We start from the raw sequence: 18,000 nt of genomic DNA, 5'->3' as shown, positions 1-18,000 counted from the left end.
CTACATTATAACAGAATAAAAGCCGATCAAAATCGAAGTATATCCCTTGGGTAGGTTCGCTTGTTAGTACATATCTAAAGCATGATACTCAATATGTCTCTCATAGTGATTCTGCTGAAACAGAATGTAAAAGGTTTGGACCTTATTTTAGTGTAAAACATTTAATCCAATATAGGGCGTTATCCTAACGATAATATACAAGCCGAACATTTAATGCTTAAGCACTGGGAAGTTTACTACATTTTCCCGTTTTATGCAGACAGCTTATAAAGCAGAAGGGAAAATTTTTAAAAGGCACCTTGCTCGCAATGTAAGAAACGTAACTTGCCGAACGACCTTGGGCAGTTATCTACTCCACCATAGCTGAACACCAACGTACACGAGGACGCCCTGTCGGAAAAATGAAATTACTTTCGAAAACTTTGAAAGAGCTCGGCGCGTTAACTGCATAACGAAATAAGTGAACACGTAGACAACGATCTAAGTAAAGCATCAGGTACATAGAGGTAGTTGATTAATTTTTACCTCTTGCATTATACGAAACGTGGAAAATCTTTTACGAATAAGGTATTAGAAAGGTGTTTTTTTGCTATACAGTGAAGATTACGCGAAGGAATCTACAGTCTGACAAAGACCGCAAGAGTCAATAAAAGAATAATATAGCTCTGTATTCCGAACGTGTGTGAGAAACGTAACGACTTATACACTAATCCAGCTTGCACACTAATTCAATTGATCTCTGGAGAAGACGTGTTCTGTAAACGTTTTGAATTTTTGTGGATCGGTACACATAAGGCTCAGACTGAAAACCGAAATGCCTGTGATTCAAATTCAGGCTAGTTCGCCCCTACGGTAATGCGTTGATTAAGTGGAGCAGTCATATTGAACTGTGAGCGGATTCTGCGTTAAGCTGTATGTGAGCCTTTAACTGGATCGGGTAGCCAGTTTTAAAATCTGAATAACACATCTTACGCGATCAAGCGTATGAAAGAACTGTAATAGAAACTGCCATTCGCATTTCTAGCATCTGGCTTTTTTCCCCTCCGCTTTGTCTTCCACACGGTTTTGTGTTGTCCTACTTTTTTGCAGCGAATTATCCTTTTTCTATATTTTTGAAATTGAAATTTACAACTGATACCTCAGTAGCACTGTACGCCTGCAATTTACTGTAGAAGACTGTCTTTTGTTAAGTAATGAAGGAAACGCGGTAGGAAAACAACAGTTTGAACCAAAAGTATTTAGACAAAAATTTAGCAAAACAACATTCACTGAAACAGAGTCTTCCAGTGATCAATGGCATTTAGTTTTACTTCTTTCTCACTCTACTAATCAGTGTTGCAAAGACAATAAAGCAACAAAAACCTCGTAACTAACTCTGTTTTGAGTTGTACGTGTACCGATAGCAGATTTCACAAAACAGATACGGGATGGCTTGTTGGGAACAGATCATGACCATAAAAGCTAGACGAGATGTCCCAGTGCTCCATATTCAGGCGGACAGGAACTCATTAGGGTGAAATACGAGATAGTTTCTTAACGACGCTATGAGTGTTTTCTCACTCATTGAGTTCCTCGCCTTCCATATTAGATCTGTAAAATAAACTTATAAACCTACAGTAAAAAGCTAACAGTGTCGAATAGAAGCACAATATTGACTTCCTTATTTGCATCTTGGGAACACTTAATTTGTCGTAAATGATACTCGTTCTTCCGAGCCTCCTGCGATTTTCAAGAAGTAATACTGGTACAATATGAACCTTCTACCTCATACACTATGCAGCGGGTAGCAAAGAACAGAGCTTATTTTCCTCAACCAGTTCCATACTGACGAGAATGCATCTATTCGCTCTTCTGTCAAACTTCTCCATGTGACAAAATGACATCAGATTTGAATCACTAATAACTACGTGACTACCAATGCGTAAATAATCGCTAAGCCTATAACGGATAGATCGTGTCTGTACGTGTTTCTCGCGCAGTACGTGTTTCGGCTGTGGCATCATCGTACCAGTATTTGCTCATGCATGTGATTTTCACGAAACAGCTTTGCGTAAAGTTATAAGTTGGTGTAGCTAGGAAAAAAAGCGATTAGTAGGGACACTGGTTCTTGTGTCATTGTGAAGAGCTTCCGGAGGACCACAAGGACCCCAAGTCAGACATTAAAAATATTCCCCAGAATTCAAAGTTAAAATCGGTATGAAAATGAAAATTACAAAAAATGAAAGATGTCGTCTCACATGACTTATAAATATGCTCTGAACTATATAAAACACGAGTCTGAGGAAAGTTCGTGCCGAAAGGAATCTAATAAGCCTAAAAAGTCCAGTTCTGAGCGTGCGTGAGAGCTACGTCAACGCCAAAAAGGAAATGAAAAAAACGGTGCAAAGCTATCCCGGTGCTGGCCCGTCGGGCATACAGAGGCCAGACACAGTCCGTACCCGTGTTTTAGCTATTCTTTGTTACGCTATTTTGTGTAACCATTTCAAGAAGCAGACTAATAAATAAATTACTTGTGAATACAAAACCCTAGCTATAGCTCAACCATAAGTTTTCACGGAGCATCTTCAGCGCGGACCCGAACTGCCCACACAGAAATTTGTTTGATGACAAAGATGGTGCCGGCGTCACGACAACGCACTGCATCACACCTCCAGTTCTTATTGGATCCTTTTTATACTGATAAATTAATTCCGTACGTCTCATAAACACAGGTTTCACTGACGTCATTTGTCGGTTGACCTGTTCCCCGCTTCAGTAATGACACCAAAAGCAACGGGCTTTCTCATCAGGTGCATATGGTACAACCCGAACGTACACGTCCATGGTACACTATGTGATCAACAGTATCCGGACACCTCGCTGAAAATGACTTACAATTTCGTGACGCTCTCCATCGGTAACGCTGGAATTCAGTATGGTGTAGGCCCACCCTTAGCCGTGATGTAAGTTTCCGCTCTCGCAGGCGTATGTTCAATGAGGTCCTGGAGGGTTTCTTGGGGAATGACAGCCCATGCTTCACCGAGTGCTACACTGAGGAGAGGTATCGATATCGGTCGGTGGGGCCTGGTACGAAGTCGGCGTTCAAAACCATCTCGAATGTGTTCTATAGTATTAAGGTCAGGACTTAGTGCAGGCCAGTCCATTACAGGGGTGTTATTGTCGTATAACCGCTCCGCCACAGGCCGTGCATTATGAACAGGTGCTCTATTGTGTTGAAAGATGCAGTCGCCATCCCCGAATTGTTCTTCAACGGTGGGAAGCAAGAAGGTGCTTAAAACATCAATGTAGCTATGTGCTGTGATAGTGCCCCCCAATACAACCATGGGTGCAAGCCCCCTCCATGAGAAACACGACATCATAACACTACCACATCCGAATTTTACTGTTGGCACTCCACACGCTGGCAGATGACGTTCACCGGGCATTCGCCATACCCACACCCTGCCATCGTATCGCCACATTGTGTACCGTGATTCGTCACTCCATAAAATGTTTTTCCACTGTTCAAATGGTTCAAATGGCTCTGAACACTATGGGACTTAACTTCTAAGGTCATCAGTCCCCTAGAACTTAGAACTACTTAAACTAACTAACCTATGGACATCACACACATCCATGCCCGAGGCAGGATTCGAACCTGCGACCGTAGCGGTCGCGCGGTTCCAGACTGTAGCGCCTAGAACCGCTCGGCCACTCCGGCCGGCTTTCCACTGTTCAATCGCCCAATGTTTACTCTCCTTACACCAAGCGAGGCGTCGTTTCGCATTTACTGGCGTGATGTGTGCCTTATGCGCAGCCCCTCCACCACGAAATCTAAGTTTTCTCACCTCCCGCCTTACTGTCATAGTCCTTGCAGTGGATCGTGATGCATTTTGGAATTCCAGTGTGATGGTCTCGATACATGTCTGACTATTACACATTACGACCCTCCTCAAGTGTCGGCGGTCTCTGTCAGTCAACAGACGAGGTCGGCCTGTACGCTTTTGTGCTGCACGTGTCTCTTCACTATCACATCGGAGACAGTTCACCTAGGGATGTTTGGGAGTTTGGAAATCTCGTGCACAGACGTATGACACAAGTGACACCCAATCACCTGACCACGTTCGAAGTCCGTGAGTTCCGCGGAGCGCCCCATTCTGCTCTCTCACGATGTCTAGTGACTACTGAGGTCGCTGATATGGAGTACCTGGCAGTAGGCGGCAGCACAATGCACCTACTATGAAAAACGTATGTCTTTGTGGATGTCCGTATACTTTTGATCACATTGTGTAGTGCTATTACACCACAGAGACAGCATCAACCGTAATGGGCTCTATAACTAGTTGAAGAATGGCAATGAATTCCGTGGAGTGAACTGAATTTACTTATACAGTGTATCGTTGTCAAACTGTAATAACAGCGCGAGAACGGCAAACGTGACGCTGAAGCATTACAAAGCTGATTATAAAAGCTTAAAAGCCGCACTAGACTATTTTGGCCATCAGCGAATACAGACGGCAGATCAGGTGGTAACTACACTCTGTTCTTCGTTTCAATAAAAGTCACGGCAAGTTAAAATGTCGCATACTGAGATGTATACATCATGAACACCGCAGGTTCGTCTTCAGACGCAGCCGTATCAGAATACGAGTGGCGTAATCTTCATCTCGTGAAGCCAGGTGATAATGTGGAAATTCAAATCATTCAAATGACTTTGAGCACTACGGGACTTAACAGCTGTGGTCATCAGTCCCCTAGAACTTTGAACTACTTAAATCTAACTAACCTAAGGACATCACACACACCCATTCCCGAGGCAGGATTCGAACCTGCGACCGTAGCGGACGCGCGGTTCCAGACTGAAACGGCTAGAACCGCTCGGCCACTCCGGCCGGCGATAATGTGCAGACTGAAGGCATATATTGTACCTTAGCTATTTGCCTAACATTATTCGTTTGTACAGTATGGCGTACTTTGAACAAAAAAAAATTACTTTCGTGTAACATTTTAGGCAACATAGGTACGAGTATGTATCACACTAAAGAAGGTCTTCTACATCTACATCTACATTTATACTCCGCAAGCCACCCAACGGTGTGTGGCGGAGGGCACTTTACGTGCCACTGTCATTACCTCCCTTTCCTGTTCCAGTCGCGTATGGTTCGCGGGAAGAACGACTGTCTGAAAGCCTCCGTGCGCGCTCTAATCTCTCTAATTTTACATTCGTGATCTCCTCGGGAGGTATAAGTAGGGGGAAGCAATATATTCGATACCTCATCCAGAAACGCACCCTCTCGAAACCTGGCGAGCAATCTACATCGCGATGCAGAGCGCCTCTCTTGCAGAGTCTGCCACTTGAGTTTATTAAGCATCTCCGTAACGCTATCACGGTTACCAAATAACCCTGTGACGAAACGCGCCGCTCTTCTTTGGATCTTCTCTATCTCCTCCGTCAAACCAATCTGGTACGGATCCCACACTGATGAGCAATACCCAAGTATAGGTCGAACGAGTGTTTTGGAAGCCACCTCCTTTGTTGATGGACTACATTTTCTAAGCACTCTCCCAATGAATCTCAACCTGGTACCCGCCTTACCAACAATTAATTTTATATGATCATTCCACTTCAAATCGTTCCGCACGCATACTCCCAGATATTTTACAGAAGTAACTGCTACCAGTGTTTGTTCCGCTATCATATAATCATTCAATAAAGGATCCTTCTTTCTATGTATTCGCAATACATTACATTTGTCTATGTTAAGGGACAGTTGCCACTCCCTGCACCAAGTGCCTATCCGCTGCAGATGTTCCTGCATTTCGCTACAATTTTCTAATGCTGCAACTTCTCTGTATACTACAGCATCATCCGCGAAAAGCCGCATGGAACTTCCGACACTATCTACTAGGTCTCTTTAAGTTCGTGAATATATCTGCAGCCGAAAAATACAACAACTGTGGAAACTTTTAAAGCGCACGGAATGTAGTGTATAGAGACACCTTGCCTTAGAATACTGCTGGCCACGGCTCAGTTCTTCCAATATCGCGAGTTTGGCAGCTTTTTTTTTCTCTCTTTTTCTTGCAAAGCAAGCGCTAACGTGTTTCCTGCCCTCCTCATTTTTATCATTTGTATACAATTATATGTTGATCTGTTTGTTTGTTTGTGTGTGTGTGTGTGTGTGTGTGTGTGTGTGTGTGTGTGTGTGAAGGCTTTAGGGAGAAGAGCAATTATAAATGCCTAGAAGATGGAAAGTCTTTAAAGGTACAATTACCTTTTGAACTTTTTGGCATAAAGTGTATGGGTTAATGGAAATAAATTCTATATATAACTGACTATGTTTTAGGATGTCACAAATTTTGTTACTCCTGAAGATAGATTACTAGATGCAAAAACGTCTCGTGATGGTCTTTGTATGCACACTAAGAGAAACAGAGTCAGCCTTGTTTTAATGGTAAGCAGCTGAGCAACTACATGGCGAATGAGAAATACCGATGCTTAATCTCGTGGAGGAAAAATGAAAGATAATATTTATCTCCACACTTGAATTAACCGTGGAACATTATGTTATTACGAAACTATCGTAAGTTTTACTACACATTATTTTACTCAAAGGAAATCATAATTTATGGTTTATGCACCAGTTTATTAGAATTATAAGTTCTCCAGTGGTATAACACATACAAAATAAATGCAAAGCGTCGTGTGCTATACCCCATACTGACTAAATTAGACTGGCAGGAACTGAAAATTGGTACCAGCTGCAACCCTAAACCTGACGAGGGTTTAATAACCTAGGGTTAAGGAAACGTAATTTTACAGTTATTAAAGTCGAAGCAACTGATACAAAAGCTACAACCCTCTCGAAAAGAAAATAATTTCTCTGTTCTTCGTCTTTCCAACAGACTGTCACTCAGAGGACATTTGTTAAGACGTATCTGGAACGGTTTTCTTTTTTCCATCACACATGCGAAAGGACTCTCAGGAAAAGTGTAGTGTCGTTTTGAAAGAAGAGCTCGTGTGCCTCTTTAAAGTTCGACGTAAGCACCTCCTCACAAGGGACGTAAAGTGTACTGAAACACTTAGTGCGACATACCACCCATTGTCTTTCGTCAACGGGCGGCCGTCCTGTTTCTCCGTCTCCCCCTCCAGTCACACTCCAGATAACTGGACGGCGCTCGACGACTCCTGGGCACTCGACATTTAACCGCATCCGCCCACAGTTCCGCTTCTGTCAAACGAAATATCGCGTCCACTTCTTCCTGCGGCCGACTTCCGATTTGCTCGTCGACTGCGACAATACCGGAGACAGACAGGAGGAACGCAACTCATCGGGAACTCCGGTCAGTTCGTCACTTAAGCTGTCGGAACACGACACGAGTTGACCAGCGTTGACATGACGCTGTACAAGTTTTGTCACGTCGCTTCCTGCCATTTCACATTGAGGAGCCATTCCGTCACGTGAAACACAAAATAAATTGAGCAATATTTCGGCAACGTGTCACCGACAATAGAACCAATAGCAAGCAAGAACTCTGGCCACGTTACAAACAGGAAGGAAGATCCCATACTGCATTTATCTTTTTCAGTAGATGCCTATACTCGGTGTTGCTTTCATTCCACTTTATACATTATGAATATATTCCATTTCTAAGCAGCAGTAAATTTAATGTCTCTAAAACGAACAGTTACTGGTACGATTCGTTTTAATATATTGACGGGAAACGCCGTACTGGTGCTTAAAGAATTTTCGCATTTAGTTATTATCGCTTTATAACTCGTGTGTTATGAGAGTAAGCATTTTAAGGCAACGACCCACTGGAGATTCATGAAAACGTTTCGTTCTTATTGATTTGTTATAATTATTGTAAATTAATAAAATTTCGGAGACTAAAGCTTTTGGCAGACTGTAATGTAACATCACTAGACGCAGTGTCGTTGGTTGAGGCCACATATGGTGCAACTGAGGGTGGGGCGGTAGCGGGTACGGATCCTGATGTACATTATCATTATTATTTTCACCTTATCATTTTCCAAAAGGTTGTGTGACTTTTCCTATGAAATTAACGGAAATATTTTGCGCTATACTGCATTTTATGTAAATCTACATCTACATCGACAATCCACAAGCCACAGTACGGCTAATGGCGGAGGGTATCCTGTGCCATTACTAGTCATATTTTTTCGTATTCCACTCACAAGCAGAGGGAAAAACGGAAATATATATATATTGGTGGCAGTAGAATCGTTCAGCAGTCACCTTCAAATGGCGGTTCTTCACATTTTCTCAGTAGCGTTCCTCGACAAAAAGTCGCCTTCCCTTCAAGGATTTCCGTTTGGATTCCCGAGACATTTCCGTAACACTTGTATTTTCTTCGAACCTAGCGGTAACAGATGTAGTAGCCAGCTTGTAAATTGCTTCGATGTCTTCCTTTAATTCGACGTGGTGTGTATGCCAAACACTCGAGCAGTGCTCAAAAACAGTTGGCACCAGCATCCCATACGCGATCTCCTTTACAAATGAATCACACTTTCCTAAAATTCTCCCAATAACCCGAAGTCGACCATTATCCTTCCCTACACCAGTTCTCCCATGCTCGTTCCATTTCATACCGCTTTGAGTCAAGCAAAACACTAGTAATGCTGTATCCTAACATTACGGGTTTGTATGATGGTGTCTGTTTTTTCGGACATGTCCGAAAGAACATATACCATTGGTGACCATGCATCTCTCTTAGAATGAAATGATAATTAAATCAAGACCCTAAGCTGTCGACAGGCGTTGATATACATCAACGGGGACGGTTGGAAATGTGTGCCCCGACCGTGACTCGAACCCGGGATATCCTGCTTACATGGCAGACGCTCTATCGATCTGAGCCACCGACGGCACAGAGCATAATGCGACTGCCTTGCACGCTCTCCGTGATACCCACATTCACAACTGAATTTCAACACACTACATTCGTAGTGCCCCTGCCCATTACACTCTTTACTCGCGGCAGACGATCTTACCGATCCCGTACGAGTTCGGGCAAAGCGTGTGCCTCCAGCACAGAAGAAGGTCAGTGGCCGGTTAGCCATAACTATATGAAGATGGTATCTGTTCTTTTTTTCTTCATATAGTTAAGGCTAACCGGCCATTGACCTCCTTCTTCTGTGCTGTATGCACACACATTGCCCGAACTCTTACGGGACTCGGTAAGATTGTCTGCCACGAGTAATGAGAGTAATGGACAGGGGCACTACGAGTGTAGTGTGTGGACATAAACTTGGGAATGCGGGTCTCACAGAGAGCGTGCAAGGGACAAATGGCTGCAGTCGCACTATCCTCTATGTCGTCGGTGGCTCAGATGGATAGAGCGTCTGCCATGTAAGCAGGAGATCCGTGGTTCGAGTCCCACTCGTGGCACACGTTTTCAACTGCCCCCGTTAATGTACATCAACGCCTGTCGACAGATTAGGGTCTTGATTTAATTATCATTTCATTACGGGTTTGATCTTCCTACTCATGCGCGCCGGCCGCTGGTGAGCGAGTGGTTCTAGGCGCTTCAGTCTGGAACCGCGCGACCGCAACGGTCGCAGGTCCGAATCTTGCCTCGGGCGTGGATGTGTGTGATGTCTTTTGGTTAGTTACGTTTAAGTGGTTCTAAGTTCTAGGGGACTGATGACCTTAGATGTTAAGTCCCGCAGTGCTCAGAGCCATTTGAACCTACTCATGCGCATTAACTTGAAGTTTTCTACCTTTAGAGTCAGCTGTCGTTCATCACACCAACTACAAATTTTGTCTAGGTCATCTTATATCCTCCTACATTCACTGAACTTCAACACTTCACCGTACACCATAGCATCGTCAGCAAACAACAGCAGACTGATGCCCAACCTGTAAATATAAGTTCGCTCTCTGTAAGTGGTGAGTTTCTTCGATTTGGTAAAGTGTTATAAGGTGATGGCCTTACTGAGTGGACATGAATCTTTCATTTGTCTCTTCTTACACTTCCACGGATACTGAACTTTTTAGTTATGTATACGACAGACAGAAAATCATATGGTCAAGAAAGGAAATGTGCTTTTTAATTCTATACGCATGCAGTTTCGTGAACGAGTTGTATGGTTTGTGAGCAAATGCCCACAACTGCCGCTGGAGAGCGCTGAGGACGTAATATCGCGTTAACCAGCTAGTGCAGTGTGCCGTCGGTACTGTGTCGAAGCCCGTAATAAAGACAGGCCGTGGCGCGTACGTCGCAGCACTTGACACTGCACGTCTCACAAGTGCCAGCAGCCGTCTCCGACGGGGAACGAGTAACTGTTCCACACAAGTTTAACAATTCTTGACTGTGTGTTTAAACGCGTGCAAGTTCTCGATAGCACACGGCAAAATTAAGACCTTTAGTGGGTACGTTTTCAGTTAAACATTGATTTCCTGTGGTCCCTGCTCAGAGACGAGCGTTCACGAAGTTTGATAGCCGACTAGTGCGAGGTCACGAGTTCGGTGCAGGGCCCGTGTATCTCGTTGGCCCCGCGCTGTGCCTCCTGACGTTGGATATCCCGCCAGCGTGCACGTCAACCTCAGCTGGCTCGCCCTTGTGACGACGGCTTTAGCCACCTTCGTAGACCAGGCCTACCTTGGGCCGGTAGGCATTGATCCGCCGGGAAGTGAAGCACGATTTGAGGAAACGGATTGCGACGGCGTAAAGGAGGAAAATCCGCGGGTCGCCTCTGAGAAGTAGTTTCGCGTTAACGCGCTCGCGTGCGGGTGCGCCAGTGTCCTGTGGCAAATAGTGACAAGTGTTCCGGCGTGGCGGCAGTGGAGGGGCAGCTGGGCCGGTGGAATGGCTGGCTCTCGCTATATAGCGACGGCCGGCCGCGCCTCCACCAGTCGTCCGACATGCCCGCTCTGCGCTCCGTACTGCTACCGGTGGCCCTGCTGCCGCTGCTCGCCCGCTGCGGGCCCGTGCACGTGCGAGACACCGGTACGTACACCACCTGCCTAGAGGGTCGCCTCTGCGAACGCGCTCCTGGCGCCGGGTTTGAGTTCTCTGAACCCTCTAATTCTCTACAGCATCATAATCTCACAGCTTGCTTCTCAACAAGCCAAATAAATATACACGATGTTCGGAAACTCTCGTCACGGGCTTTATGATTTATAAGGGGAGGGGGGGGGGGGGGTGAATACATAATATTCTGAATAATATGTCTGGAAACTTACCGTTTCCGTTCGACGACGGTTCAGGTGTGTAATGCGTCCACGCCTGCCGAAGGAAAAAGAAAAGCCTCAGAGTTGCTTGTCCTTGTATGCAACATGGCAAACAGGATGACGTATGCTATTTCTTGTGGGGTAGTATACGACATTTCATTTACGACAGTCCAGTAGAGACAGAGAAATATTTGCTGGGACGAGTTCTGGCCGCTGCACTTAGTGAAGAGACACCAGGCCGGCTGGAAAGTGTATACCAGAACATGCTTCTTAAGCACCTTGTCGGTAACAACGTATATAGTGGCCACATCGAGCGGCTGTTGTAATGCATCCGTACGTACAATATGCTTGGTTCGTTTTGTTTTGGAATACCGTAAACAAGTGACGTTAAAGTGCTAATGTAAACAAATCTCCTTAACTGATAAACCCGATGTTTCGTTATGTCTCTTTTTCGAATACTACCTAATAACTCTAATATAACACTCCTAATTCCTCAAGCAGAAGTGGATGAGTTCAACATCTGAAATTAAACTCTCGTAGAACGGAAACGGTAAGTTTTGTGGACGTAGCTTCCTACTCAAAATATTATGCAATGACTCCCCCTCTACAAGTCTTAAGAGTTTGTAACGCGAATTACCGAACATGTTTATTACGTTGCAAATTATGGCAGTCTGCTGGTTATAGCTAAAGGTCTTCGTTGACACTGAAATTTGGCTACACTTTAAATGCGGCCGTCCACACCCTACGTCACAGTATAGAACGGATTTTTGCAGTGACTTTGTGTCAAGTTGTACACAGCCATTGGAAACCTGTTAACTAGATACTGAACTGAGCCTATAAAATGTGAATTAGTCGCAATTTATAAATAGACTTTCCTTCACATTTTGATTTTGACTCAAACTGATCCTATATATTTTCCATCGAAGCAGTTTAGAACCTTGCAAAGCACTCTGCCTCCTTTCAACTTTAAGATTTTCCACGATTCTCCATTTTTTCTCTTCTTTGGTTTCTCTGAGCCTCCGTTCTGACCTCACATTCCATTTGCGCATCTTGTCCCCGTACACGTGTCAGTATCCAATCATTATTGTATCCATTTGTGCTTGTTTTATGTGAAGTTTGACTCGTATGGTCCACGCTACTGTTCACTTGACCACTTTTTCTATATACCACGATTCTGTTGAGCGTTGTTGGTAGCGTGCCGATGTAGTTGCACAATTATACTTTCTTTCTGACATCTGCTTCTAGGTTTGACATCTTCTGTTTGTTTGTGCTAGAGAATAATCTGTATTACTTTTCTGTCAGCTTAACATCGAAAATGTTTCTCGTTATTTTGCGTTCTTCGTTCACCTCAGTTTCCATGTCCCTTTTCGTAAGGGGTTTCCGTGTCTCGAATGCACGCAGTATTTCCGGCTTGTTTACTGTGTTATGGAATGGATGGACATGACATTTCGAATTACATATGTGATGTCTACCTGTAGACTCTAATCATTTTCTGTAGTCCAATTTTCTGCCACAACTTCTGTCCTCCTTCGAGGAATCTAATACAGATATTTAAATGCGCAACTTTTTTTGCCGTACTGTGGTTATTTGTACAGGAGTGACCCGTGTATGCGTTTGTTTATTTGTTTCTTCGAAGATTTCGTTTAACATAAGAAACTCAGTTTCGGTGAGGAAATGAATGATACGAATAACTCGAGTTGTGTTGACTGCCCTTCCTTCATTATCTGCCGTTGCTACGTTTCTTTTATTGATACATACAATATTTTCCTGCTATTTATGCTGAAATATTCTTAATTGTACGGATGCTAAGTTATGGTTCTGAGCACTATGGGACTCAACTGCTGAGGTCATTAGTCCCCTAGAACTTAGAACTAGTTAAACCTAACTAACCTAAGAACATCACAAACATCCATGCCCGAGGCAGGATTCGAACCTGCGACCGTAGCGGTCTTGCGGTTCCAGACTGCAGCGCCTTTAACCGCACGGCCACTTCGGCCGGCTGCTAAGTTATGGCGAATGAATGGTTTGTAGCGCAACCCGAAGTCTATGTTAGGGTGAAAGAAGAAAGTTTGGCTGTTAGTTGGTGATGCCAAATACTCAGAATATTTAATATTGTGTGTGGTTATAGGCTGACCGGTAGCATAGCCGCAGGTCTGTATTAGCTTGAGAGCTCATGGTTTCACTTTCTATTACTTTCTGTTTACTTGAATCCAGAGTGCTGCATCATATATAAGGAGGTTCCGCAATGTTACAGACTTGCAGAAAGGTAAATTTATCAACTTGACAAAAGGGAATGCGGTCCAGAAACGACCGAGTTGAAAGTTATAAGCAAAAATAATTTTGACACCTCTGAAAGTGAAATATATGTACCGACACTGTTGTTACCAAGATTGTAGGATAGACAACTTTCAGCTTTGGTGGTATGGACCACAACAAGATAAAGTATCTAGTCAGCTTGGGTTTTAAAATGCACACGAAAGAGCTATGAGAAGTGGCAGGAAGGAGAGGAAGAGGTAGGAAATGCCACAATGTGACGAAAATAACTGTATCTGTCCCTTCAAACGAAGTATTTTTCTAGGGAAATTCAGCCTCATTGCTCTCTATAACGTAGTATATTAAGGTAGCTGTTGCGTTAAATACTAAATGTATCAGCCGCGATCGAAGCGCAAATACCGTTCCGACATTGGTTACACAGATCGGCTGTTCCATGATCGTAGTTTCCCACGATCTCTCGCGTTAGGCGATAGCAACACTCACATTGAAGTTAGAACGCGCATTGCCTCTCGTAACGTTTTACCAGCTGGAGCGTTGTTTTTCGTGATCGTTGTTCCGGCACCTGCTTGGAATTTTTAACCTTACGCGTTCATGTTGGCGAAATCTCACACTCTACTTCTTAAGTCACCAAATAAAACTTTTTATGACGTTCTAAGCGATAGGTACCTAATATTTAAAGCGTTATTTGTTGAACATAATGGTAATTGCGAGCTTATCAGTGCTATTTCAATCTACTGGCGTCGTTTTACCCATGCACGCTTATTTTGTTGTGGAGAATAAAGGCCCTTACTACATTTCTTACACTCAAAGAAAATGGTTCAAATGGCTCTGAGCACTATGGGACTCAACTGCTGAGGTCATTAGTCCCCTAGAACTTAGAACTAGTTAAACCTAACTAACCTAAGGACATCACAAACATCCATGCCCGAGGCAGGATTCGAACCTGCGACCTTAGCGGTCTTGCGTCTTACACTCAACTGAGTTTTTCTTTTTTCTTTCATTTATTTGCCATCGATTCCGAAGTAACATCGGCTTCATTTTCTGACGATATAGCACTTTGATCTATGCGTGTAGTAAACAAAACTACTTTACTCTGTGACGAAATGTTTCACAACTGACCTCCACAATTTGCAGGGCTATGGAAGTAACATGACATGCTGATTTAAACATCCTATATGTTCACATTCAATACCGAAAATTTCTTTCCAATTTGTTAATCGTCGAAAACTCAGACAATATAGTTCTAGTCTAAATCCTGACAGAAATCTGTAGTGGTAATATCGGTTGTCAAACATGACAAGGGGCATCTTTTCCATTTGTTAACAGTCGTGTGTTATGTATAATCGTAATCAGATATGGAAATTTCGCTCATGAGCAAACTTAGGGGATTTCCTGTTGACGTATGATGAAGTATTTATTCTGAGGCTTGGCGACAAATGTGATCTTTCAGTGCAACGCTTCTTGGATCGAATTAAAATCGGAAGCTAGACTGGAGGGGATAGAGCAACTAATGAGTTGCCGCGAGAAATACAGGATTTCGATTCTCCATCACGTCATCAATTTCAATGACACCAACTTCAATTGTAGGGTAATTCCCAAACTGTAAGGTCTTAGTTTTCAACAGTCTGTCACATTACTAATGTTACCATTATTCGCCCTGATAAAACAATTTAGCTATGGTGGGTGACTCTTTCAGCTATTAAAGGGTTTCATTTCAAGCAGGTTTTATTAGAGACAGAGATTGCGACTTCTTATCAAATGACAGATGTGGCGACCAAATGCCATCATTTGTAGCAAAGCGTAACGAACGTCCGTAATATGTTTCAAGCTCCTCTATACAAGGAGAGTACTTCATAAGTAATAGTTATAGTGAAATGAGTGATTTCTTTCACGTGTTTTCAACAAATGTCATTTCTACACTTTAAATTACAAATTTTGTACTTGTAAAGTGCTTTTCAGTACAATTTAGTGAAACATACGATGATATTAGGAAAGTCTGAAGACCACGGTACAGCAGAAAGTTTGACTTAACTAAGTATGGAACAGATGGCTACCAGTATGCTGTGAGGAGATTACCAAAATGCAGTTCAACTCCCTGACCGTATGCTACCTCACGTTATTTGTCCCAAACGGAATCTACCTTTAAAATTACTGTCTTGTGTCACTTTGGATTATATCCACACAACAATTTTGGGGGTACATATATCTGTTCTTAATGTGACTAAAATTTTCATTTGAAGTAGGACAAACATGCCAGGGGGGCAATAGTCATGTTCAAAATTGTACTTAAGCCTATTGTTGGAGTCACTTCTCTCAGTCAGCATTAAGGCAGCAGCATGATAAAAGACTACGCGGAGCACGGCTTCGTATGGTATTTCACGACACTATACCTGCGCTCTGCAAAGTGTTGTCGGCCGGAGTGGCCGTGCGCTTCTAGGCGCTTCAGTCGGGGACTGCGAGACCGCTACGTTCGTAGGTTCGAATCCTGCCTCACGCATGGATGTGTGTGTGGTCCTTAGGTTAGTTAGGTTTAAGTAGTTCTAAGTTCTAGGGGACTGATGACCTCAGACGTTGAGTCCCATAGTGCTCAGAGCCATTTGAACCTTTGCGAAGTGTTACAGCAATGCAGAGATACACTTGTTCTCCAGACGTGTTGTAAAGCACTGCGATTCCTCATTTTTCTGGGCCATTCATTCTAAGAATCGTTATGGGTTCTCTGTTCTTAACCTATATACAGGTAAACGATGTAACAGACAATCTGCGCTTCGCTCTTACATTCTTTCTAGCAGTCACCATCTAGTAAAGGCATCAGGTCCAAATTAATTACAGTCCGATTAAGCCAAGGTATCTGCGTGGTGCTAAAACTGCAAGTCTCGCAAGAAAAGTAAAAAAAATGTGAGGTCCTCGAGCCAAATACTAAAAACATGCGGTTAAATGTCTGTTACACGTGGAATCACACCTATTTAAAGGTTGTGGATTCAGATAAATATCAAGGGATTCAAATGAAAAGGTACGAGACATTGTAATAAACAAACCGGTTCAAATCTGCATATGTCGCTTTGGGATAAAATAGAGGTTCTTCATGGAACGCGTATGTAGTGACGCCGCCTCCCCATAAGAAATTATAAGCTGTGCCCTCAGTAGGCAAGGTGATGCTCACGGTCTTTTTTGACGTCCGAGGTCCGATAGTCATCGAAGATCCACTAATAGTGATTTGTACTTACAGACACTCCGCAGCCTACGCAAGTTCATAAAGAGAAAATGGCCTGGGCTACTCACGAAGGGAGTGATTTTGCTCCACGATAATGCACTTCCACACGTCTCGGAGGTCAGACAAAACGTAATGGCCAAGGTTAAGTGGGAGCAGCTTGACCATCCGCCCAACAGCCCGGATATGTCGCGCTGCGACTTCAGTGTGTTTGGTTTGCTCCTAAAACATCTCAAAGGGAAGTGCTTCAACTCAGACGACGAAATGAAGGACACACTCGAGTAGACTGGACTTGACTGGTCCTGACTTCTGGCTCATGTTACAACCACAGGAATACTATGAACAGTGGGATAGCTGTCCTCATGTCTCTCGTGATTAATTTTGAATAAAGACCCCAGTTACACTCACTGCGTAGTTTCGTACCTTTTGAACAACCCTCATATAGAAATTTAAGTTTGTGTAACCACAGAGAAAATATTGTGAGTAAAATTAACCAAAGACCGCGTTTTTTAGCCAGAACGATTAGAAGGTACAACAAATCTACTAAGGAGTATTACTGCGCTATATGGTATCCTTACCAGGTGGGACTCACGGACGACATCGAAAAACTTCGAAGGAGGACAGTCGCTTTTTTATTCGCGGAAAATAGGGGAGAAAGTGACAGTGACACAAATGAAGGACATTGTGTGAACCCTCTGCCAAACACTGGAGTGTGAAACGTAGAGTCAGCATGTAGACATAGATGTAAAGGAATTTAAGTACGGCGTAATACAGATAATGCTAAAACGGACAAAGATTTTTCAGAGACGTATCGTAATCTTTTGTCCTACCATCGTGTGTATACATACCTAACTACAGATACCGATTATATTCCATATCGCCGGCCGAAGTGGCCGTGCGGTTAAAGGCGCTGCAGTCTGGAACCGCAAGACCGCTACGGTCGCAGGTTCGAATCCTGCCTCGGGCATAGATGTTTGTGATGTCCTTAGGTTAGTTAGGTTTAACTAGTTCTAAGTTCTAGGGGACTAATGACCTCAGCAGTTGAGTCCCATAGTGCTCAGAGCCATTTGAACCATTGTATTCCATATCAGTTATGCCTGTTCACACCACATTTTATCGAAATGAAATAGATTAGTCTAAGACATTTTGTATTCAGCGATTTTATTTGCAGCTGCTCTTAATCCCTCAATTCCTGCATTTGTTTTAGACTCCACGTGACTTCACAGGTAAATTAGTGATGTGTAATAAACTAAGAAATCAGATAGAGCACTAATTAAATGTACTGTAAGTCGACCCCCCCCCCCCCCCCCCGAGTCAACTTGCATCACATCTGAGAGCAGTCGT

General features: G+C 43.5%; 1 protein-coding gene across 1 annotated transcript in view; it reads left to right on the top strand.

Moving 5' to 3' along the window:
• Nucleotides 1–10,812: 10,812 nt before the first annotated feature.
• Nucleotides 10,813–18,000, top strand: part of LOC126474192 (membrane-bound alkaline phosphatase-like) — a 192,171-nt gene continuing 184,983 nt past the window's right edge. Inside the window, exon 1 of the mRNA XM_050101654.1 lies at nt 10,813–10,950. Coding sequence (XP_049957611.1) covers nt 10,866–10,950 — 85 coding nt within the window. The 5' untranslated portion in view covers nt 10,813–10,865. The remainder of the gene's footprint in view (nt 10,951–18,000) is intronic.

Source organism: Schistocerca serialis, chromosome 4 (assembly GCF_023864345.2).
Source record: "Schistocerca serialis cubense isolate TAMUIC-IGC-003099 chromosome 4, iqSchSeri2.2, whole genome shotgun sequence".
Classification (NCBI taxonomy): domain Eukaryota; kingdom Metazoa; phylum Arthropoda; class Insecta; order Orthoptera; family Acrididae; genus Schistocerca; species Schistocerca serialis.
This window is presented reverse-complemented; position numbering and strand designations above follow the sequence as displayed.